At 46.5% G+C, this 25,423-nt stretch overlaps 1 protein-coding gene across 2 annotated transcripts in view; it reads right to left on the minus strand.

Annotated features, from left to right (window-relative positions):
* Positions 1-289: 289 nt before the first annotated feature.
* Positions 290-25,423, minus strand: part of CERCAM (cerebral endothelial cell adhesion molecule) — a 35,483-nt gene continuing 10,349 nt past the window's right edge. The window contains exons 6-14 of one of the 2 annotated variants that reach the window (XR_014521587.1): positions 24,659-24,778; positions 22,585-22,661; positions 22,141-22,247; positions 19,456-19,588; positions 18,038-18,165; positions 15,308-15,511; positions 10,244-10,500; positions 3,227-4,621; positions 290-2,943 (exon numbers count right to left, since the gene is read on the minus strand). Coding sequence is in view for 1 of the 2 variants with exons in the window: in XM_083485872.1 (XP_083341998.1) it covers positions 10,254-10,500; positions 15,308-15,511; positions 18,038-18,165; positions 19,456-19,588; positions 22,141-22,247; positions 22,585-22,661; positions 24,659-24,778 (1,016 nt within the window). In the remaining variant the exon portion in view is untranslated. Of the gene's footprint in view, positions 2,944-3,226; positions 4,622-8,876; positions 9,126-10,243; positions 10,501-15,307; positions 15,512-18,037; positions 18,166-19,455; positions 19,589-22,140; positions 22,248-22,584; positions 22,662-24,658; positions 24,779-25,423 lie in introns of those variants that run through there. The other variant, XM_083485872.1, reaches the window with a different exon arrangement.

Consider the following 25,423-nt stretch of genomic DNA (forward strand, 5'->3'; position numbering starts at 1 on the left):
TGGCTAACCTGATCCAAAACACCCACCCACCTCACTCACACACGAAAACAAAGACCACCACAGCCAAATGAACAACCACACCCTAGGCCAACCCCAACCTCTCTCACCACCAAAGGAACACAAGCGAACAGCAGAGAACCGGCACGAGTAATGCTGACACAAAACCCCACACATACATTAAGCAAATTAGAAACATCACCTCCCCCACTTTTTCTTCCTAATATAACCCTCAACAAATGAAACTGACCTATGGAAAATGTAACTTGAAAAAAGAGACATTGCACATACCTTTGTAAACCAAGAAAACTTTAATAAAAATATTAAACAAAAAACAAGGGTTCGATTCTCCTTTACAGTGAAGTCTGTGGACAAGGGCCTGGTTCCCACTGTGGGAAGGAATTATCACTTAACAACAACAACAACAATAATAGTTTATTTCTATCCTGCCCTCCCTAGCTGAAGCTGGGCTCAGAGCGGTTAACAACAATAAAAGTATCACAGCATTCTAAAATCAATTCATTCTAAAATCAATTCATTCTAAAATCAATTCATTCTAAAATCAATTCAGAATCAAATTAATGGCAACCATTGGGCTAGAGTTCTGTGAGCATTACCGAAGAAGGGGGTCAGACTGTGCCCTGGCCAAAGACCTGGTGGAACAGCTCTGTCTTGTAGGCCCTGCAGAAAGATGTCAAGTCCCACAGGGCCCTAGACTCTTGTGACAGAGCGTGCCACCAGATCAGGGCCAGTACTGAAAAGGCCCTGGCGCTACCTGAGACCAATCTAACCACCTTGCGACCTGGGACCTCCAAAATGTTGTCATTTGTGGACCTTAAGGTCCTCCGTGGGGCATACCAGGAGAGGTGGTCCCGTAGGTATGAGGGTCCTAGGCCGTATAGGGCTTTAAAGGTTAAAACCAGCACCTTAAACCTTAAACTCCACTGGGAGCCAGTGCAGCTGGTATAGCATCAGGTGAATGTGATCCCACGGTGAGGACCCCGTAAGGAGTCTCGCCGCAGCATTCTGCACCATCTGGAGTTTCTGGTTCAGTCTCAAGGGCAGCCCCGCATAGAGTGAGTTACAATAATCAAGCCTGGAGGTGACTGTTGCATGGATCACAGTGGCTAGGTCAGGGCGAGATAGGTAAGGCGCCAACTGCTTAGCTTGGCGGAGATGAAAAAATGCCGCCTTTGTTATAAGAAGCAGGATGCCCAGGTTCACCCTCGCAGCATTTCTGGGCATGGCTGGGCTCAGTGTTGCTCTAGGACATTCTAGGATGTTAAAATGCGGGGGGGGGGGGGGCTGCCTACCCTGTGCTGCTGCCACCCACCACCAGGTACTTTCATTTTAAGGTTCTGCAAGTTTCTAGCCATGTGGGCAACCAGAGGTAGAATATAGTCTTCATTATTTGTTATATTGTCCATTATAAACAGAGCCTAGGAGGTGCTTTCTAAACCCCGTTTGTTCAAGAAAGCAGCCTCCCCTTGGCAGAGAGGGGTTGACTGAGGTGGTTGAGTGACTCTAACACCGTTGTGACTGACAAAGCGGCCCTTTTTGCTCTGGTGGCAAGGAAGATTAGGAAGAAATAACTAGACAAAACAGCAGTAAATTTAAATATACTGCATGTAGTCATGGAGGCTTCTCATTTATACTCCCGCTTGCATTACATGGTCCCATTTGTTCAAGTAGAGGCTTTGTTTTTTTATTTTATTATTGTCTGTGCTTATGGTTTTGTCACAAGACCTATAGAACGCAAAATTTATCACTTTTCTGGCCAGGTATAAAAGCAGCTTCTTTTAATCTGACTTAAAAGCACTGGTGTAGGATTTGAGCATTGAGCAGAGGCCTCTGTCTATTGCTCCTTCAACTCATGTGCAATTTCATCAATATTTAAAAATAACTAAAATAACCAAGGCAAAATAAGAATGCAAATTTCTTTATGCATTTATTGTAATCCCGCCCCCTCCCCCGCCCCATAGCACAGCTACAATTTTCTCATCACATCATTAGTTTTACATGCTAGATTCCTGACCATTAGAACCCACAACGGCTGAAGTGCAAATGCTCCAGGTTAGCATGTACCCTAAATGTTCAAGGTTGCCAGATTTCCCTCCTGCACAGGGCCTTGTGCTGTTAACACCTGTACAAACTTATATTCAGCTGGTGAAGTCCCCTGCCCTGCCCAGCATGGAGACATGCTGGTGGAGAAAACATCATAGGCCGGACTTCTGTTTGTTGTAAAGGTAAAGGTAAAGGGACCCCTGACCATTAGGTCCAGTCATGACCAACTCTGGGGTTGCGGCGCTCATCTCGCTTTATTGGCCGAGGGAGCTGGCGTACAGCTTCTGGGTCATGTGGCCAGCATGACTAAGCCACTTCTGGCGAACCAGAGCAGCGCACGGAAACGCCGTTTACCTTCCCGCTGGAGCGGTACCTATTTATCTACTTGCACTTTGACGTGCTTTCGAACTGCTAGGTTGGCAGGAGCAGGGACTGAGCAATGGGAGCTCACCCCGTCGCGGGGATTCGAACCGCCGACCTTCTGATCAGCAAGTCCTAGCCTCTGTGGTTTAACCCACAGCGCCACCCGCGTCCCTCTGTTTGTTGTACAGGGGCTTTAAAGGGCAGAAGAACATTGGCAGAAAAAGTTGGCAATGATGGGTGATATCCAGCCAAGTCATATTGAGAGGACACCCAATGAAATAAATAAAATTCCTGAAGTCAATGGGTCTACCCTGGTTATGGCCAATGGATATTACCCCATAGCTTTGGAGAGGGGAACAAGAATACAGTGAAGATATGGCTCTGTACATTTAAATAAGAGATCAAATTTAATCTTCAGTTTGATTTACTAGTTTTGCCTTTTTAAGAAATGCAACAAAGAGTTGAGGAAATGGTGTGTCAGCGGAAGCTGACAGTGGAGAGAGAACTGGAACTGAAGAACTGCTGCTCCAGAGAAGCGGACACGGAGCAAGGAGCCAAACTACAAGAAAGAAGATTCCACCTAAACATTAGGAAGAACTTCCTGGCAGTAAGAGCTGTTTGACAGTGGAATTTGCTGCCAAGGAGTGTGGTGGAGTCTCCTACTTTGGAGGTCTTTAAGCAGAGGCTTGACAACCATATGTCAGGAGTGCTCTGATGGTGTTTCCTGCTTGGCAGGGGGTTGGACTCGATGGCCCTTGTGGTCTCTTCCAACTCTATGATTCTATGATTCTATGATTCTAACTCCAGAGTCAACAGGCAGAACACAGTCTGTCAGCCAACGTGGAGGTCCTAACTAGTCCCATCCCTGCTGGTGGCAGCTGAACAACAGATTACTCAAAACTGGAGAACTTCGGATAATTTACAGTCGGCTGTTTGGAAGCAGGAGGTTTGCACAGCAGCTCTTATGGAAAAGCAAACCCAACAATTAAAAGCACTAAATGTACCACAAATGGAAAACAACTTGGAGCCACAGAACCATAAAGCTGGAAAGTACCCCCAAGGGTCATCTAGTCTAACCCCATGCAATCCAAGAATGTACAACTAAAAAAACCCTAGTTATCTTAAATGCTTTCAGTTATGCATCCTCCAGCAAGACATGGCCAGCTATGTATAGTGAGGTACATTTGGTTAGCCTTTGTTATCTTACTCTTCTGAGAGAAGTGTTCTTTCTTCTTGATTGTATGGGTGTTTTCTATTTTGCTATACTGTGAAAATTGTTGTTGTTTTAAGTCAAAGAGAGAGTCCTGAGGTCTCCTAGATGGCTTAGGGGAAACATTCACTTACTAGCAGCCTCCTGGGGGGGCTGCATGCCAGCAGTGGGTGGGGCCAGAGGCAAGAGTGACTGAAGCATCAGGTATAACTTCTGCCATTTGTACCATAAGCCAGATTCCAACCATGCAAATGTTGAGAAGTTTTCCCATATACACATCCACACCTGTTGCTCCACCCTGGTAAGCAAGAGCCACAATATCCCTGCTGAACAACACATTTCACCCAGGGAAGGGACTCAAGGGGTGTGTGGCTTCAGGAGGATGTCAAAGGCCTGATAGAAAGATCTTGAGGGCCAGAGGTTCTCCCCTCCTCTGGTGTTCAATGAAGACACTGTCTCTCTAAACCAGCCGTGCCCCATGGCAATGCCAGGCAGTGCAGAAAACTCCAATCGCTGTGCAGATTATTTATCCAAATTGGAGAGTCTTTTTTATAAAAAAAGTTGGAATGGCCTGTTCTGACAGCAAACATCTGCACAAACCAATCTACATCTCAGCAGGGTGCAGAAATTAGGTCTCTTGCAACTGCTGTACACGTGTGCGTGTTTGTGGAGAAAGGAAAACAGCCAAAGGCACACAGCTGGTGCCAATATCAGCTCCAAACCATCGTATAAGTGAAGGAAGCTTTTGCTGCTAGGAGAGCACAAATATTGCAGCACCCCAAAACTCCACCGTCATCCAAAAAGGGAAATTCCAGAGGCATTGGCAGAGCACAAACTGGTCTTTGATGCAAGTTTTGCACACAGTGCATTCGTTTCCCTGTTCAACACAGCTCAAGCAAACAGAGTGTCCTAATACAAGGTGGTGAGTGGGGGAACCAATCCTTGATCTATCATCGTCTTCTCGCTTATGGGCTGCAGCAGGTACACCTGGGAGGGAAAAAGGAAGAGATGGGTGTTATTAGAGTAAAACCTACTGATAGAGAGCAGGAAGAAAACATTTTGGCATAGACCTGCTGCTATAGTTGGAGACATAGGCCGTGTGTGCAATGATAAGCAAGGTGCTTATTCCACCAGCTGCTGTTTTTGCAGGGATTGGTTTCAGGGCACAGGGGCTAGGAACTTGTCCTTCGTTGCTGTTTAAATGTAAGCCAAGATTCTCATTATTGACAAATTACAAAACTCTGCGACTTGCATGGAATTTCAAGGCACACACTCTCAACATATAAACCTGCCCAATGGCAGCAATCATAGTAAGAGAAGGTAGATTAAGGCCACATTCATACTGTACATTTAAAGTGCTATGAAACCACTTTAAACAAACACAGCTTCCTTTGAGATGCAGTTTGCTAAGCGTGCTGAAAGTTTATAAGGGATACCCTGTTCCCTTCCCAGGGTGGCTTAAACAACCAATCCCTCTTCACAGGAAACACTGGGGATTGTAGGTCTGTGAGGGGAATAGACATTTTCATAGCATGCCACTGATGGGCAGGGCCAAAAAAAAGGGGGGGAGTAGACAACGAATGTGCTTTTTGCCTTTGTGCAATAGTTTCTGTACACATGAGCAGATTGCACATTATCCTCCGTCCAGGCAACCAAGAGGCATGATCAGAGTTCAAAGACATATTCCAGCCAGGCAAAAGCACTCATGAAGGTCCCAAAGCAAGGCTGGTAATGGGTGAAGCCAGTGAACAGTCACACGCAGAGAGGCCAGGAGGGTCAGATTTGGCTCCTGGGTCTGAGGCTCCTCATTCCTGCGGCAAATCATTAACCAGCACATGCAAACTGGGACCCAGAAATATCTTCGTTGCAGGAAACCGATCCAGCTTATAGCGACCTGCGTTGCATGGTTTTCATTATCCTGTGGTTGCATTCTTGACACAGGGAACAGCAAGCGGGCTCCGAGTGCAGTGCTTTGCTGCTTCATTTCCTTTCCCTGAACTGTGCATCACCAGTATGTAGGATCTTTTTCAAAAAGTGGGGGTGCCGGAGGCTACAGCTGAGAACCAGCTGGCTAACAGCAAAGCAAGCCAGACTTCCCTGACCTCCAGCTGCAGGGAGCACAGGGCCGTTGTTTGTTTACCTCGGAATCTGAGCAGTTTCTCGGGATTTCCTGTCCTAGCAGCTTCAGGGAACTCACAAAAGCAGCACTGAGCCTCGGCACACGTCCTTAGACAGAGTCTTTTGAAACTCCTGCTTGTTTAGGCTCTGCAAGACACACAGGCCGTCCAGGGAAGAGAAAGAGTCAGCCAGAGTAGCAGAGGAAGCCCACGCGGCTTTTGGGAGCCGAGGCCAACTGCCTGAAATCAGGCTAAGGGCAGGAGGATTCAGAGCCATGTTCCAGCTGCTGAGTTTTCTCTGGTTTCCAGGTTCTTTAGAGGGTCGCAGGTTTTGCCCAGATGTCAGGCTCCTGCTAGTGCTAAAACCTCCCACACAAACAAGGCACAAATCAGAGAGAAATCCACAGAAGTGGGACAGAGGGTGGGGCTTGTGGAGAATGCATCCCTCTTTCCTTGGACTAAAAACTGCCAGATGTTTTCATTTACAAGGTTGTTTATCCGTGATGTGTTATGCAGTGGTTAGGATGTTGGACTAGGATCTGGGAGACCTGGGTTCAAATCCTCCCCTTGAACTTGGCCATGAAATTCACTGGCTGACCTTGGACCAGTCAGTCCTTCACAGCTCAAGGCCCTACCTCACAGGGGTGTTGTGAGGATAAAACAGAGAAAGGAAAGAACCTTGTACACCACCTTGAACTCCTTGAGGGAAAGGTTGGGTATAAATGTAAAAAGAAACCGAAACATATTAGATTAAAGTCTGCTTAACTACAATAACAAGTGCCCCCCTTTTTTGTAATGTGCACAATATCCTTTTCTGTTTTGTTTTCTACATAGATACGATTTCTTGTTTCTTCTTCTTTGTGTCTTATCTTACTCTGTGCACTTGTACTTTTGTACTTTTAATTTTTCAATGAAGAATATAAAATAAAAAAAGAAACCCAACCTGATTCCAAATCACCCAAATTAGGGGCAGACAGAGAAAACAATGCAAAATTCACACATATTTCAGCTTTCTGTACAGTGGTACCTCGGGTTAAGTACTTGATTCGTTCCGGAGGTCCGTTCTTAACCTGAAACTGTTCTTAACCTGAAGCACCACTTTAGCTAATGGGGCCTCCTGCTGCCACTGCGCCGCCAGAGCACGATTTCTGTTCTTATCCTGAAGCAAAGTTCTTAACCTGAAGCACTATTTCTGGGTTAGCGGAGTTTGTAACCTGAAGCATATGTAACCTGAAGTGTATGTAACCCGAGGTACCACTGTATTATTCTGCTTCTTTGATTCATACGCAGTATTTATGGTGTGTGCTCTGCTACCCACAGCAGAAGCGACTTCCACTCCGTTCAGTAATAAACTGTATACATGATTAGAGGAAACTGCAGTCATAGGCCCACATACTTGGAAGAAGCAAGCCCCTCTGAGCTACGGGAGGGGTTCACTTCTGAGTAGATACAGACAGGACTCTGCAGGAGGATCATGACCAAGTGCATGCAGTGTGCGGGAGACATGCAAAGGGGGTGGAGACATCCTCCTTAGCAAGATGAGGCCCCACACAGAGGGAGTCTTGAGCGAAAAGCCTGCTTTCACAGCTAGGGGCAAGTAGACAAGTGGTGAGAAAAGCAGTGAGGTGGGCAAGTGGAAAGGGGGAGGTTGCTTCCTGGATGCAGAACAAAAGCAGGAGTGTTCTTGACTGCGCCCCACCTCCCACCTGCTTTGCCAGGGGGCTCCTTGCCCTCCAACTTGGGGGACGCTGTTCTGGAGTTGCTCTATCTTCCCTTTCAGAATAGGGGACCCTGCCCTTGGGTGGTGTGGCAACTTAGTTCTCCCCACTGACCAGCCCAATGCAGCAGCTCCAGAGCCTGAACATAAGAAGAGTCCTGCTGGATCAGGCCAATGGCCCATTTAGTCCAGCATTCTGTTTCTACAGTGGCCAACCAGATGGAACAATAACAAAAATCCTGAAGTTTCCAATAACTGGTATTCAGAAACATTGCTGCCTCCAAATATGCTGGCAGAGCATGGCTATCCTGTCTAGTAACCGTCAATAGCCTTCTGCTCTGTGAAATGGTCTAATCCTTTTTCTTTTTTTTTAGAATAATTTTTTATTAACCGACCAATCACATCAAATCAAACCAAATTACATAAATTCCAAATTACACAGCCAAATTTTAAATATTTGTTGGGGGTACCCATATTTCAAGTTCTGAAGGGGATCCAATCAACTTCTTGCTTCTTACTGCTGTTTTAATGTCCACAAATCTAACCTTATGATGTTCACAGTACTATCCAGTCCTTTCTTATTGTTTTTCCACATCTCGTTATTTTCATATATTTTTCCTTTCTCTTTGTGACCTCTGATAGTCTCCACAAGCTGGTTAGAACATTTTGTAATCCTGCGTGGATATTATTTTTTTATCCAGTAGCCATATCCAGACGTTTTCCATATAATATCACTTCCATACATCAAAACAGTCTTAGCGTCATTAATCTTCACCAATCTGCCTCCATTCTCAAAACCTCTGAGGAGATTCACCAGGAATGCAGTCTGAAAACAAGTCCGTTCTTCCTCCCGGCTATAAATCCTTTGGCAAGATGGCGACTCCGAATTAATTGCTGCGCCATTCCAAAAGCTCTTATTGCTTCTCAATCTCCATAAAGCATACTTTTGGTTAAAGTTTATCTCCACACAGACCTTAATCATCCTGCTTGGGTTAGTTCAACCGACGATTCTAATGAGGAGGGGTTCTTGTAAATCACATAGAAGGAAAGTAAAAAAGGTTTTCCCCCCATTCAGTCCCGTTGTCAACATACCCAGCCTTTGGTGTATCTTCATCGTAAAATATTCCTGTTTCTCCAACCCGTCGTCTTCTTTCGCAGAAGTCACTTAAATTGGCAGACTTCACTCCCCTTCTTCACTTGAAATATATGCATTTGCTTTTTTTGTAATTAATTATTCCAAATTGCTGCAACTAGTGCGCGATCAGAAACAGCAACCAGGAGAGCCGATGTCCACACGGGGGCATTCTGCCTAGGGCCCTCACCTCCTTCTTTCAAATTAGGGGGTGATTTATGGGCACAGCATGCAAGGGCAGTGTTCCCCATTTCCTTGGGGCAACAAGGGAGGCTGCCTACTCCCATAACAGCCTCTTAATTACCCCGTGTGGGTCGGAGAGATGGTATTGTCGGCCATATTCCAATGCGCCCCCTAGTGGCCCCCGTGAAATGGTCTAATCCAAAGCACTCCAGGTTGCTGACCACTGCTGCTTCCTGTGGGAATTCCACAGCTTGACGTGTGTCCTGCATAAAGAAGTGCTTTCTTCTATCTTCCCTGAATCTTCCAACATTCGGATTCACTGGCTGTGCATAATTCTATAAACTTCTATCATTGTCTCCTCTTCCTTGTCTTTTCTATAAACTAAAAAATCCCGAACACTTTCTTCATAGTTGAGTTGCTCCATCCTCTTGATCACTTCGGTTAGGGTGAGCCCTTTGCCAAACTTTTGGGGGAGGCACTGCCTCCTCAAATGTGCCACCCCAGGTAACTACCCACTTTGCTCCCCCCCCATAAATATGGAGGGAGAAAGAGCCTCACAGGACACAGACATGGCCAGAAAAACAAACAAGAGGCCTGGCTTGCTGCTTTCTAAGAGAGATCTGCAGAAATGAGCAAGTGAAGATGTAGAGCTCAATACAAAGACTTACACATCAGTGCATTTCAAGCGGCTGTCCAACGAGTAGCAACCAGTTTCAAACAACTGACAACCCTCACCAGGATAATTATTACTTTGCTGCCTTAATCTAAACAGCAACGATGGCAGAACTGAAGTGTCTTGGCAAGAATGAATACTTTGGACTTCAGCAAACTGGCGCCCAATGTCTCAGCAAAATTGGTGGCTCCAGTAAGACAGTTCTTGATTTATTTATCTTTTTAAGAGATGGAACCTTTCCAGTTAGCTCCATGACACGTTGAGGACACACATACACAAAGAGTCCAAACAAACAGCAAGTTACATACACACATCTCTGCATACAGGCCTGCAGGAGACCACCTACCCAGTGATGAAGGTGAGCCTCCTTGCAAGGTGCTCATTTATTTATTTTGGTCATGCAGTAAAAGTATTTATATACTACCCACTCATAAGGTATCAGGGCAGTGTACAGTAATATAAAAACATTTACTGGGCACTGCCCAGTAAGCAAGGCAGACAGCTTAACAGCTCCTTCCATGCTCAAAAAGAGCTTTCAAGCTCTCCACCTGGTGTGCATTTAATTTTCACAGTTTCAACCGGTCTGTTTTCAACCGTGCAAGTTTGCAAGTTAATTGTACATAAAATGCCATCATGCTGTAGATGAGTTGCAGGGCAGGGGGTGGGGTGGGGGGCGAGAAGCAATCATTTCTGGGAAAGGCTTCCTGCAGCCAACTGCCCTACAGCATACGGCTCTGCCCAAGCGGTTCCACATCTGCTGCACAGCTGTTTCCCAGGCCTTACTTACCAGCCAGATGTTATAGCTCATCCCGAGAGGCCGGGCGGAAGGAGTGGCCTGAAGTGCCTACGCTGCCATGGGTGTCTTTCAGTGTCTTTTGCGAGCCGCTCCAGCCCGTCTTGCGTGAGTCATCGTCCCAGATGGTGGAGGTTTCTGTGTCGCTCATCCACTCGGCGTCGCCGGTGTAGTGGGTTGGGTAGGCGAGGTGGGGGCGCACAGAGAAAGCTTGCAGGTCCCGGTTGCTGAAATGCTTTTTGTAATCCTCACTGAGAGAGAGGGAGGAGAAGGAAGCATCAGCCTATCCTTCTGACCAGTGATTCTCAAAGGCTGCTCTGCATTATGACATCTGAACTCCAAGCCAATTCAGCCACTTGGCACTCTTGTGGCACCTTAAAGGTAAAGGTAAAGGGACCCCTGACCATTAGGTCCAGTCGTGACCAACTCTCGGGTTGCGGCGCTCATCTTGCTTTATTGGCCGGGTCATGTGGCCAGCATGACTAAGCCGCTTCTGGCGAACCAGAGCAGCACATGGAAACGCCGTTTACCTTCCTGCCAGAGTGGTACCTATTTATCTACTTGCACTTTTGATGTGCTTTCGAACTGCTAGGTTGGCAGCAGCAGGGACCGAGCAGCATGAGCTCACCCTACCACGGGGATTCGAACCCCGACATTCTGATCAGCAAGTCCTAGGCTCTGTGGTTTAACCACAGCACCACCCACGTTCCTTTGTGGCATCTTAAAACCTTGCACATTTGTTAAAGGTAGCCAATGTGGTGCCCCCATTGGGCATTGGTGAACTCCAATTTTCATCTTCTTTGACGACTGGCTATGTTAGCTGTGGGGAGTTGGGAGTCCAGCAACAACTGTAAAATGTATTACAACTTACCTGATATAAGTACACCATTAGTTCCTAACGCTGAAAATAAATGCATTTTCAATGAGTTTCTAGGAATTTGTTTCAGAAATTTGTTTTCTCTCTTCTGTATTTGTTAATAATTTGGAAATTCAATACTGTACTGTAAAAGCATTTTTTAAAAAGTCATTCACCACCACCACCACAACAACAACAACAACCTTGTGGCTACCCAGTGTTGGCTAACCTAGCATAAACACTTATTGACAAGAATCCACTTCATCAGATGCATGAAGCTCAGTCCTAAACTGGGGCAGGTGGGGAGAGAAGTGAGATCAAAGGGAGCCAAAATGCATCCCCATTAGCAAAGGAAGCGTTATTGACTACCCAGCAATATTTTGTGTGTGTGTGTGTGTGTGAGAGAGAGAGAGAGAGAGAGAGAGAGAGAAAGAAAGAAAGAAAGAAAGAAAGAAAGAAAGAAAGAAAGAAAGAGATTGATTTTGCATTACGCAAACACAGAGCCAAAAAAGGCCAGGTGAAATTCTGGTTTGGAGCGAGAGTCTGGCACAGATGGAAAGTCTGAAAACACAGCCAGGAATCCTGGCTCAGCCTCAGCCGGCTGCCTGTAAATCACATTCCCGAAGTGTCTTGAGCAGAAGCCAGTGTAGCTCGTGGGAAGCCATGCAGCAAGCAAGACACAAAAGCTTCTCCTATCAAGCCCACTTTCTATTTGGGGCACAGCGTGGCTGCTCCATCCCACGTGCCGGCATTGCTTACTATGGTGACCCAGTGATGGACTCCAGATTTTTTTGGGGGGGGGAGGGGCAGGAGGGCTGAACAAGACCTGCCTCTGTTGCCCATTTGCTTGCTCTCTCCCACTGGGCCTAATCCACACCAGCGTACAGAGGAAGCGGGCAAGGCAAGTGGAGGCCAATGCTCCTCCTTGCTCAACTGAGAGGGAAGGCGAACATGTGGCAACTGCAAGGCTGAACAGGGCAGAAGGAGAGGAGGGCTCTGAAGGTCAACAGTGGGGCCCCTTACCACAGCGTGGGCCTTAGTCTGTGCCTGTCAAAGCCAATCACTGCCTACTGACACAGTTGGGTAGGCCAGGAAAATAGCCCATCCGTCAAAACAGGGATAGGGAGCCTGAAGCCCTCCAGATGTTGTTGGATTCTCAGCATCAGCAAGGACTGATGGGAGTTGGAGTCCAACAACATCTAGAGGGCCACAAATTCCCCTTGTTGTGGTACAGACATTAACAGACAAGATACTAAGCTTTTCCTATATGCAACAACTGCAGCACGAATTTTATTAGCACAGAAGTGGAAACGAGGAATTACCGACAAAGGAATAATGGCAACTGAAGTTAACAGAGTATGCGGAACTGGCCAAAATGACAGGAAGAATCCGAGAACAGTGGGACCAGAAGTTCATCAAGGACTGGACTAAATTTGTAAATTATTTGAAAGACAATTGTAGTCAATCAAACACATTAGTAGGATTGCAAGAAGCTTTGTAAGGAAAGGTATAAAAATCACTGCAGAGAGGAATAAGAAATATGCTTTGATGTTTTTGATTTGAAAGCAATGGTTAAGTAGTGAAAATGCAGAAATTTGAAATGAAAGATAGAAAATCGCAAGGAAGGTTTGAAGGAAGTCAGGGCCCTAAAAAGCCAAAATGTATAATATAAGAGGAGAGATTGTAATGGAAAGCATTACAGTGGTACCTCTGGTTGCGAACGGGATCCATTCCGGAGGCCCAATCGCAAGATGAGCAGAACGCAACCCGTGTCTGCGCATCTGCGGGTCGTGATTCACCACTTCTGCGCATGCGCATGACTTCATTTTGAGCATCTGTGCATGCGCAAGTGAGGAAACCTGGAAGTAACCCTTTCCGGTACTTCCGGGTCACCGCAGGACACAACCTGAAAACGCTCAAACTGAAGCAAATGTAACATGAGGTATGACTGTATTGTAAAATTAATAAAAATGATATGGGGGGGGGGACAAGTTCCCCTTGTTGTTGTTGCCGGCATCCATCTGCCTTGAGAGACAGTGGAGTGCACCTCTAGAGGTGAAGGCAAACTACTGTGTTTGCAGCAGCAGAGTGACTCTGAAGTGCAAGCCTGGGCAGTGTGCATGAGGTCCTGGGCTGCCCAGGAGACAAGACCCCCCCCTCTCGGCATTGCAGGTGTGGTCTAAAGGAAAGTGGAGCAAGACGTTTGACACCAGCTTGGCTGCAGGAGGAGTACAAGGCACCATTCAACTGCCTTAGGGACTCCACTCTGAATTTGTGTAGGGTTTATTCCTTAGCTTAGCCTTTTCTTCCCCTGAAGGTGTCTCACAAAGAATCAGGTGTGGATTTTTCCTTGGGGTTTACTCCTGAAACCTTTCTCATGAATGACTAGAGCCACGAGACAGCAGAGGTTTAGGATCTGGTGGTAAAGGGGAGTTCATCATTCCTGCCATTTCCTCACCAACAGGGGAGGCAACTTTCACATACCCCTCCCCCAACAGCAACACCCCCCATGCCAACCCCCAATGTTTGGGAGGGCACCCCAAGCATCAAGGGAAGATGTTTTGTGAGGGACATGAGGACCCGGTGGAAAACTGCCTCTTCTATGCCCTGACGTCTGCCCTAGAGCATCAGGAGGACCAGGGAGTCTCCATCCCAGTCCCAAGCCATGGCAATCAGCCACATTTCCCTGGCTCCTATTATGCTTCCAGAAAACTGAGCGAATGGCCGTTCAAGAAACCTCAACACCCTCCTCCTCCTCCTCCTGGGGGCTTGCTGACTATTCTTTTCCACAGACTTCTGCAGGCTGGAGGGAGTGAAGTCATAGGAACAGATGTTTTCCCTTAACTGATGCCGGAGCAGTGAAGGCAGGAATTGGTGCGGGGCAGGGAGAGAGGCGCTTTTCTTCTTTTCTTTGCTTACAAGGCATGATCCTGCCCAACTTATTCTGGAGGCCTTATCTGTGTGTGTCAGCCTTGACGTTTCTGAGCACAATTCAAAGTGTTGGTGCTGACCTTTAAAGCCCAAAACGGCCTCGGTCCAGTATACCTGAAGGAGCTTCTCCATCCCCATTGTTCAGCCCGGACACTGAGGTCCATGTCTGAGGGCCTTCTGGCGGTTCCCTCACCATGATAAGTGAGGTTACACCCTCCCATCAGATGTCAAAGAGAAAAATAACTACCTGACATTTAGAAGATATCTGAAGGCAGCCCTGTTTAGGGAAGTTTTTAATGTATGATATATTAGTGTATTTTTGGTCTTTGTGGAAGCCGCCCGGAGTGGCTGGGGAAACCCAATAAGATGGACAGGGTACAATTGTTGTTGTTGTTGTTGTTGTTGTTGTTGTTGTTGTTGTTGGAGATTTAGCCTCCCACCCCTGACTGGTTGGTGCTTGTTTGGTTTTCCCAGACATATACAGCCATGTCATTGGTGCAACAAGAGTACAATAGCTGTAGATTTGTACTGGACCGTCCAAACATCCTTCCCCGTCATTAGCTGTTTTGAGATACTTCCTCCTATGTTGCTGCTTTATTGCCCTCTAGATTACTAAGCTTTTGCACTGCAGTGCAACAAAAGGAGTATTTGTGGTATAGAAAGTTATCAGCAGGGAGCTGTACGACACGGAAACAAAGCAAGCATGGCTGCCCTGAAACTTTTGCAGGTGTAAACAGAACTGAAAGTGGGATAGTGCATAACTGCCCCCAAAGCACCATGAAAACAAACAACCACAAATTCACAATAAAAATGGGGTCTAGACGGGCCCTGAAGAAAAGCATTACGAACATACAGTAAGTGCCCTGAGGCTGGATCAGGCCCATGACCCATCTAGTCCAGCATCCTGTTCTCACAGTGGTCAACCGGATGCCTGTATGAAACCTGCAAAACCTGAGCACAAGAGCAATTCTGTCCCTCCCTGTGGTTTCCAGCAACTGGAATCCACAAGCGTTACTGCCTCTGCATGTGGAGGCACAACATAGCCACCATGGCTAGCCATTAACAGCCCTCTCCTCCATCAAGTGTTCCACACTGCAACATTTTGTCGCAGGTCCCACTCACACATTAAATCCACCACAGACTTTCCCATACAGACAGGGTGCTTCTTCAGCACTTCCATGAGAACATCAAGGCAAGGTTGCTGTTCTGTTATTACTACATCTGAACTCCAAGCCAATTGAAACAAACCCACAATATTTCAAGATCCTTACTTGGGGTGCTTGTCATACATGATGGGCAGGAATTCATCCACAGGGAGGATTTTGGACAGCGGCTGTGCATCAATCAGTTTCTGAGCCCCTCGCCGTGAGATGATGTAAGCTAAAGTCCAGTAGGAATATCCAGGCACCACAAGATTTCGTACATCCTCCACCAGCTCCTCATCCTCAGCGTTCACTTGCTTCCGGCCCAGGTAACTGAAGAAGACAAATCGGCCTTTTTAGTGTCCACCCATTTCCTTCTGCCTACGCCAAGAGTGGGAGACCTTTCTGCCCCAGAAAGCCAGATCATCATCTCCCACCTCCAAAAGCCAACATGAGCCCCTGGGCAGTGCCACCAACCTGTCAAAAGTTGGCTCTGTTAGGATATTGATGTTCCGTTCCACCCTGAGAGAAACAGCTATGTGGATTGTTGCATGTCACATGTCTGTTTACATTCCAGCACAGCTTGCTGGGAACTTCTGTTTGTATATTGCTTTTGCCTATGCTGTTTGCTTGGACACGAAGGGAAGCAGACATGTTTTCCTTTGTCTGCTGCTGAATAAAATGATGTAAATATGCTTACATATGCCTCACAGCACCCGGGGCCTGGTCCCTGCAAATACTCACTGCACTTGGGGCCCGGTCCCTGCGAATACTCACAGCACATATTCCTCTTCCGTTGCAAAGAGTTCTTATCTCTGCTGGCTTGCGCGCTTAAGCTTTGAAGGCTTCTGTGGCCTGAGTCACAGTTTTTGATGCTGTTCTGAGAACTGGAGTTCCCCGGCTGCCGGCCAGTGGCCAGAGCCAGCTGGGGGCCTGCCAAATGCCCCTGTCTCCCCGGACGCATCCCAACAGGCCCATGGGGATGGAGAGAGATAGTAACTGAGCAGAACTGAGGAGACCTGGCAGGCCAAACCTGGCTGGTGGGCTGGAAGGTTCCCCACCCCTAAATTAACAGACCGACCTCAAGGAGCTGCTGCTAATCAAAGCACAGTGTTCCAAGCTGGACAGATCCCTCACCTGACCCAGTATAAGGCGGCACCATTTGGGGGCAGTGGGGAGGATCCACAGCCCAGTGGCAGCGCACTTGCTTAGCATGCAGACAACCACAAATCCCCATGTTAGAGGAAGGGCCCTTATCCATGTGCCACTTACCCAGCCTGCTCCACCTCCCACACCATATGACCCCAGTCTCCCCAGCTCCTCTCCTCCCAGACACATCTCCCCTCCCTCAATATAAACAAACAACAACAACAAGCCTTCCACAGATTAAAAACAGTTAAAACAATTAAAACAGTTAAAACAACTATAGCTGCGGCTCTGTCTCAGCTTTGCGCTGCAGCAAGAAGATGCAGATTGACTGCAGGTGCAGAGGGCTGGCTTATGACCTAGCGCAGAATGCTGCAGCCCGATTGCTGACAGGAGTGAGGCCTTGCCAGCTCAGAGGCCGGTGATTTGTTACTGCACCAAGTTCAAGTGCTTCTGTTAATATATAAAGCCCTTTGCAACTTGGGACCAGTTAACCTATGAGATCACCTTACACCAAATGTGCACACTCCATCACTTCAATCATTGGAATTGCTACTACTTTACAGGTGCCACATAATACCTGTTCAGCATTTGTAAAAACTCAGTCAGTGTGACAGCGACTGCACTTTGGAATTCCCTGCCTATTGAAATCAAGCCTTCACTGTGCTCTTTTCGGCACCTGCTAAAAACATTCCTGTTTAGACAAGCCTACCCAGGTGCTTGGAAGGTTGAGGTGATTTTAATCAGTTTTAGTATTTTAACTTTTGCATGTTTTGAAACAGTGTTGTGGTCTTTTTCTAGATTTTTTTCTTTTGCCGGTGGCGCTGTGGGTTAAAGTACAGAGCCTAGGACTTGCCGATCAGGTCGGTGGTTCGAATCCCCGTGGCGGGGTGAGCTCCCATTGCTTGGTCCCTGCTCCTGCCAACCTAGCAGTTCGAAAGCACGAAGTGCAAGTAGATAAATAGGTACCACTTCGGCGGGAAGGTAAACGGTGTTTCCATGTGCTGCTCTGGTTCTCCAGAAGTGGCTTAATCATGACCCGGAAGCTGTATGCTGGCTCCCTTGGCCAGTAAAGCGAGATGAGCGCCGCAACCCCAGAGTCGGTCACGACTGGACCTAATGGTCAGGGGGTCCCTTTACCTTTACCTTAAACCACTTTGAGGTGCTTTATGCTCAAGCAGTGCATAATTTTTATGAAATAAACAAACGTGAATACAGGAAATAGCTTTCTAATGATTCAGACTATTAGCGCATCTGGCTCAACATTGCCTCTGGTGATTCTGTAGGATTTCAGACAGAGTCAGGATCTCTTTCCCAGCCCTACCTGGAGTTGCCTAGGACTGAGCCAGAGACTTTTGCATGCAAAGCACAGACTCTTAGCAACTGATTCATTGTCCTCCACCTAAAACTAAATATTCCAGCCCTCACAGTTCTGAATAAAGGGATGAACCAAACAGGAACACAGGAAGTTGCTTTATGGTGAGTCAGGCCATATGTCAACCAAGCTCAATATTGCCTGCACTGACTGGCAGCAGCTCACCAGGATTTCCAACAGGAGACTTTGCCAGACCTTCCTGGAGGAACCTTCTGCATGCAAAGCAGGTGCACTGCCACTGAGCTATAGTTACTTTGGCATTCCAAAGTGTAGCCAAACAACTAGGGCTGTTTTGCAGCTGAGGACCTCGCCCAACCCCACCAGCTAACCCAACATACATCAGGTCCCAATCCAGCTGTACTTGCTCCAGTTCATCCATCAGCCGCAGAATTCGCTTCTTGAAATATGCCTCAAACCGCACATCATCTTCCAGCACCACAGACTTCGCCAGACCCCGTTCGACAATCTAAAGGGGGGAGAAAACAACAGCACTAGAGAGTATGGGTGAAAGAGACCTTAAAGTTCCATCACAGAGCTCACCCAGGACTGCAGCAAGCAAAGGGACATCAGCATCTTTACCAAGGGAACTTGCTGTGTATGCTATAACAGCACAGCTCAGAGCTGGAGAAGCTGTTGCTCTTCAGATGTCTTGAGATCTACAGCTCCCATTAGCTGTGGGGCTGATGAGAGTCCAACAACATCTAGGTAGCCACAGGTTCCGCATCCCTGGTGTAGACCTTGTTGAGAAATCCAAAAGACCTTTTTGGGGAAAGTGCAGGGCAGAGAGCAAATTTTATCATATGCTCACAGGCTTGGATTAATTAGGAGGATTGGAGCCACGACCAAGGAATAACATCATCTCCTGATAATCAGAACACGGGAAGTCACCCAAAATTGTTTAATTTGGAACTGGATAATTGGCTCTTTTAATTGTATTGTGATTTGATATTGTATTAATGTGGCTTACATGGGATTGTTATTAATGAAAAAATATTAAGTTATCTAACAAAAGAACTACTTTGGAACATTGGGAAAGAGTTTGACTCCTGTGCTGCTGCAGCTTGGATCAGATGACTGCCAGGGACCCTTCCTACTCTTCAGCTCTATGATTCCAAGTGCAAAAGTGAGGGGGTAATGAATTCCTGATGCATGCGTCAATCTGGGAGGTGGGGGTCAGGTCAACCAGTGTCAGGATTTGCAAGGATTGGGCTCGCCCAAGCCTCCTGACACTTCTCCACCCACTCTCTGCTATGTTGTACAATGTCGAGCAACAGCCAGAAACGCCTCTCCTACTCTTCAGCCCAGGAAACCAGGTAACCTGAGAGACACAGTAGGAGCCTAGCTGAACCTAGAAGAAGAATTTGGATTTGATATCCCGCTTTATCACTACCCTAAGGAGTCTCAAAGCAGCTAACAATCTCCTTTTCCCTTCCTCCCCCTCAACAAACACTCTGTGAGGTGAGTGGGGCTGAGAGACTTCAGAGAAGTGTGACTAGCCCAAGGTCACCCAGCAGCTGCATGTGGAGGAGCAGAGACGCGAACCCGGTTCACCAGATTACAAGGCCACTACTCTTAACCACTACACCACACTGGCTATACCTATATAACCATTGCACAGGGCTTGGGCCCAGATCTTGAGTAGCCAACGAGAGAGAAGCTGATGGGCAGGCTCTGCTTGACCACATCAATGGCCCTTCCCTGCACCGAACCAACCCAAGCCCTTGACCCTTTCGTCCAACCCAGCCCAAGCCCTTACCTCATTCCACACATGATGGTGGCTCAGGAAGCAGCCCACCTCCCCTTTGGTGAGTGTTCTGCCTGAAAAGGGGTCAAAATAGCCTGGAAGCAGGTCCACACCCAGTTTCTTGATGTCACTGCTGTTTAGGGCACTGGCAGAGGAGATAACAGAGGTTAGCAAAGCAGAACTCCCAAGAGCGCAGGTCAAGAACCAGGACAGGCAGCATGGAGCGACACAGCCCCGTATAGATATCCCACCCAGCCTTGGGTCCCCCAGGTGTTGTTGGGGTGCCAGTTCACATCAGCTGTAGGTGGCATGGAGCCCACATGCTCCTCTCTCCAGCTTTCAGGTGCAATGGGGTTCAGACAACTATACAGCAAGTAGATTTATTGCATCTGTTCAGGAGCATTTCTAGTTAAAAGTTCTGAAAGCCATGTACAAAGAACAGCATAATAAAAACAGAGAAAGTGCATTAAAAAAGTATTTAGAGAAGAGACGGTGGAAGAAGATTGGAAGAATATCTGAAAAAATATGTTAATATTTAAATCTTAGAATAGCTTCGGAAGTGGATACAGGCTGTAGGGTTAGAAGTAGAAGATAGTGTATTTTAAAACAGTATTATTTGTAAGTGATAAAATGTGAAGATTTTTATGGTAAAAGTAAGCGTGATTTTTAAAAAACGGTTAACAATTTTGATATATGTAAACTGCTAAAGATGAGGTAAAATGAAAATCAGATAGGGGGGTCTTGGGGAAGCCCACCTAACAATGTTTAGGAAAAATAAGGATAAGACAAGAATCCGTTCATATTGCTTGTTTTTTCTGTTTGTGTTGTTTAGTTGAGTTATAAAATGAATAAAAAAATGGGGGGGGGGAGTATTTATTAAAAAGAGAGGAATTCAGCAAAAGCAGGGTCCGATCTTATGGGTCGGGGAAGCCTGGGCAAAAAGGTTTATCTTCACAAAGATGACTAAAGATACTGATGAAAGAAGCTTCACACACAGCAGAGGGAAAGGCCGGGCTATTTAGGAACATGAGGAGATGGTCCTTCTGGACCACAGGCCCATCTTGTTGAGCATCCTGTTTCCACAGCACCAAAGCAGATGCCTGCAGGAATGCCACCAGTGAGGCATGCAGGCAGTGGCTTCCCCCAGGTTCAATCCTGCGGATTGTCACACCTTTACTTTGAGTCTATGACGTACAATCAAGCTAGAGCTGTGATCTCCCGGAGACTGAGTGACATTGCCAGAGAAGAGGACATAGCCCAGGTAAAACCAGGGATGTTCCTAGGGGACCAGATTTATCGGACCATACCAGCCCCCTACCTTGCAGAAATTCACTATGTGGAATACCGTAGACTTCTTACAGAGGCTATATTAAATGTCCTTGACTTTGCGATATTGTGGGGAAGGTACAGGGGAGTACCATACGCCCAGAGAACCTGTCATTGTGCCATGGGTGTGGTTGAGTCCACCGAACACATTCTCTTGACTTGCCCTTCTTATGCAGAGCTTAGACAAAATTTTACAGACCCACTCCTATGCCAATCTAGCTTCCTATCCGGAGAAAACCAGGTTTTACACTTGCTGAATAACGTCACTAGAACTATACCTTCCTTGGTGGCCAAATTTCTTTTCTTAGCTTTTAAGCGTCGCAAGACTAAAATTGACTGTATTGATATGGGGCTATCTGTTTAGCCCATGTTAGTGTTGGCTAAGTTCTAAAATCTTCCTGGAGTTTTAACTGTGTATTGACAAATGTACTTTTTCCTGACTGACGGTCAAATAAAAAGGTTGATGATGATGAGTGGCTTCTCCCACCCTGACTACTGCCCTTCACCTAACAACTAATATTCCATCGTACACTGGTTCTGCAATTTCTGTAAATCCATCACGACTAGAAGGACTTGATAGTTGTTTCCTGAATGGACTTGCTCCTTCAAATCTATTTACAGTGGTACCTCTGGTTGCAAACAGGATCCGTTCTGGAGGCCCGTTTGCAACATGAAAAGAGCGCAACCTGAAGCGCCGTATTTGCACAGGTGCATAGGCACCGACTCCATGGGGCTTTAGGGGCCCCGAGCCCCCTCAAAAATTCGTTTGGGGGGCTCCGCCCCCCCAATAATCTCCGGCGCCCCTCCAGCAGAGCGCCATCGCCGCCCCTCCCCCAGCCCAAAATGCACAGGGAGGGTCAGGCTGCATGCCTCCTGCCCTCCCTCCCGAGCAAAAGCTCCACCCAATTTCCTTTGGAGCTGATTAATAGGCGTAGCACGCTCTCCCCTATTCGCTCACGAGGAGGCGGCGCCACTTTATTTGCATATTCATGAGCTTATTTATTATTCATGAGCTTTCCCGGCCCCCCCCCCAATATTTTTTATAAGTCCGCGTCCCTGCACAGGTGCACAGTGCGACTTGGCGCTTGTGTGCATGCGCGAGTAGCAAAACCCAGAAGTAACCCTTTCTGGTACTTCTGGGTCGCTGTGGGACGTAACCTGAAAGAACGTAACCTGAAGCAAACGTGAGGTATGACTGTAAATAATAATAATGATGATCATCACCATCATATTTTGGCCTTTCTCCTATTACATTTGCATTTTTTAAAAGCTATCTAAGCCTTGTGGCAGAGAGGTCCACCAGTTGCAGCAGCCCCATTTCATGCTAAAAACCAAAACCAAGCACCCCAGAAAGAGGCGTCAGCCAGTCACCTTCCATCGACAGCGTTAATCACCAAGGGCTCTATCTCCAACTCAAAGAGGGAACTAAGCATGCGCTGCCGGCGGTCTGGGCGCCTTGCCAAGTTGATGAGGAAAACCTAAAAGGAAAACAGAAGGTTCAATTCCTTTCTTCAAGTACTTATATAAACCACTTTTCATCACAAAAGCAAGCTTACAAAGAAAATCTAATGAAATTAACAATGAATTTTAAGTGGAACATGTAAAACAATGAAGCTCAAAAAAAAGCCATAAAATAGGATTCCACTCATTCAAAACGCACAAAATTCATCACATGCATTCAGGCATATTCTGACTCAGTCACTCACTCACAGCCCTCACAGGCGCTGACAATTTCTTTCTTACACACACACACACACACACACACACACACAGAGAGAGAGAGAGAGAGAGAGAGAGAGAGAGAGACTTGCGTACCTCGTCAAACCCAATTTTGGTCGGATGCTTCGGTGGGAGGTAGACATGGCTGGAGGGGAACATTGGGGTACCATCCACTGCAAGAGAGATGTAAAGCTTGGAGAGGAGGCTACGTCACTACTCAGGTTTTTAACCTGTAGAGTGGTACCTCGGTTTAAGAACAGTCCTGTTTTTCGAATGATTCGGTTTACGAACTCCGCAAAACCGGAAGTAGTGTCCCGGTTTGAGAACTTTACCTCAGTCTAAGAATGGAATCCGAACGGTGGAAGGGCACCGGCGGCGGGAGGCCTCATTAGGGAAAGCGCGCCTCAGTTTAAGAATGGTTTTGGTTTAAGAACGGACTTCTGGAATAGATTAAGTTCGTAAACCGAGGTACCACTGTACTGTACTTATCAGCAAGTGAGTTCCATAAACAGCTTGCTGTAATTTTGCTGGTGTATTCTGCCAATAACTCCAAACCAGCTCCCAAAATTTTCTCCCCTTCCCTCTTTGAATTGCTTATAGCTGTTATCTTTAGGGCTTCCGTTGTGTTGTTGTTGTTAATTATTAGCATTATTAATTATAAGTAGTAGTAAATGGAGAGGGAGAAACGGTTCCAGGTTTGGATTTCTTGCATCAAGCAGGAGACAGACAAAATGGCCTACAAGGCTCTCTCCAGCTTTTTGGTTCTAAGGATCAAATTTCCCTTGAGCTTGAGAAGGTTAAGTTATTAATATTATTTTTAATTAAATTTGTATACCGTCCTATACCCACAGATCTCATGGCAGTTCACAACATAAAATCACAATATAAAAAACACATAATACATAATAAAAGCAAAAACAAAGACAATCCAGTAATTCCCCCCTTCCACAACACATTTGAAATGACATCAGATGTCAATCAGCCAAAGGCCTGGTAGAAGAGGAAGGTTTTTGCCTGGTGCCTAAAGGTGTATAATGAAGGCACCAAGTGAGCCTCCTTGGGGAGAGCATTTCAGAAATGGGGAGCCACTGCAGAGAAGGCCCCGTTCTCATGTTGCCCCCGCTGGACCTCTCATGGAGGAAGAACATGAAGGGTTTCAGAGGATGATCTCAGGGCCCGGGTGGGGTCATATGGAGATAAGTGGTCCTTAGTGTATTGTGGTCCTGAGCCACTGAAGGCTTTATAGGTCAAAACCAGCACTTTGATGCTGATGACATTGAAATGAATTGAAGGGGTTCTAGCAACAAGGTAAAATGTAAGATGGGATTGATAATAGATAAACTAATAGGATATGAATTTGCTGAACCAATTTTCAAAAGGGATACAAAAAAGGGAGGCGTGAGGAAGTCAGGAAAATAAGTTAACTAAAGATGAGAAATTAAAAAAGAGGGAGTTTTGTTTTCTTTTATATGTGTTTTATTTTTTTCTTCTTTTTCGTGTTTAATGTTTGTATTTTTGTATTTTGCAATTTTGTTGTTTTTTTTGTTTTTTTGTATTTTTCTGAACTTTTTCTACTGATAAAACTTAATAAAATATTAATAAAATAAAAAAACAAAACCAGCACTTTGAATTGGCCCAGAATTGGCATAATATGCTCAAACCTATCTTTCTCAGGTAAACCAGAGAAAGATAGGGGGCCATATCCAACAAAATTCTACCTAGAGCAGACCTACTAAAATTAATGGGCGCAACTTATGGTGCTTCCAGACAACCTGCTTACTGAGCATTCATCCCCATTTGTTTGCAGGGAGGTTAGACGCTGTTGCACCAAAGCAAATGCGATCCCTCACTTTCCTTACCAGCAAAAAGTCTGATCTTTTGGGGAAGCAGGTTTGCAGCACAAGCCCTCCCAATGGAATTTGATTATGCAGCCTGAATTTGCCAGCATGCGACTGAATCCCACCTGAAAATAGTGAGGGTCTGGAAACTCCTTTAGTCATGGCTATTAATTGCAATGGGTTTGCTCTGAGTAGAGAAAGCACTGGGTACATGCCATCAAGCGTAGGCCTATTAGGGTCCCACAGCCAGGAAGAAAAACACCCTACAATAACCCCCAAGAAAGATTCTCTTGTGGGCTAGGGCAGTATTTGGAGCAGGTTCACTAACTCACCCATTGCCTCCAGGATCAGGTGCACAAAGTTGATGCTTTCATCCTCCAGCGTCTGGTGAGATTTCACAGGGACATTGATATATCCAAACCGCTGCTGGTTACACAAGTACATCTGGGCTCCTGCACAGGAGACAGAAGAACAACTTAAAAGTATGCCGCTCAACAATTCTATGGTTCTATAAACAAGCATTTAAGATAAAATCCAAACAATTGTGAGCCCCAAATCGCCAGCACAGGCTCCTTGACAGTGGAATTCCTCTGCTTCACCCAATGCAACACCAGACCGTCATGCTCTTCTGCACACCTTGGCAGACAGAGCATGGCCTGTCCATCTCCCTTTTTTTCTAGCCTCAGTTTGAATCAAACATTAGGAAAAATCAGGGTGAAACGGAGCCTCCATGTCCAGTAGCAGTATAATGCTAAACACGAGCTGCAGGGAGAGGGAACAGAAAAGGGCTTCTGCTTTCATGCTGTTTGAGGGGCTTCCCAGAGGCACCTGGTTGGCCACAGGTACCTCTGAACTAGAAGGGCGTCTGGTCTGAAAAGTAGGGCTCCTATTGCAGTGGACCCTCTGGATACGAATTAAATTCGCTCCAGGGGTCCGTACATAACCTGAAAAGTCTGTAATTGGAGGCGCCACTTCTGTGCACGTGCGCAGTGCACAGAACACTTCTGCGCATGCGTGTGCGGCAAAACCCGGAAGTACAGTCATACCTCTTGTTATGTTTGGTTCAGGTTACGTCTTTTCAGGTTGCTTCCCAAGGC

This window comes from Podarcis liolepis (genome assembly GCF_965112155.1).
Source record: "Podarcis liolepis genome assembly, chromosome: Z".
Classification (NCBI taxonomy): domain Eukaryota; kingdom Metazoa; phylum Chordata; class Lepidosauria; order Squamata; family Lacertidae; genus Podarcis; species Podarcis liolepis.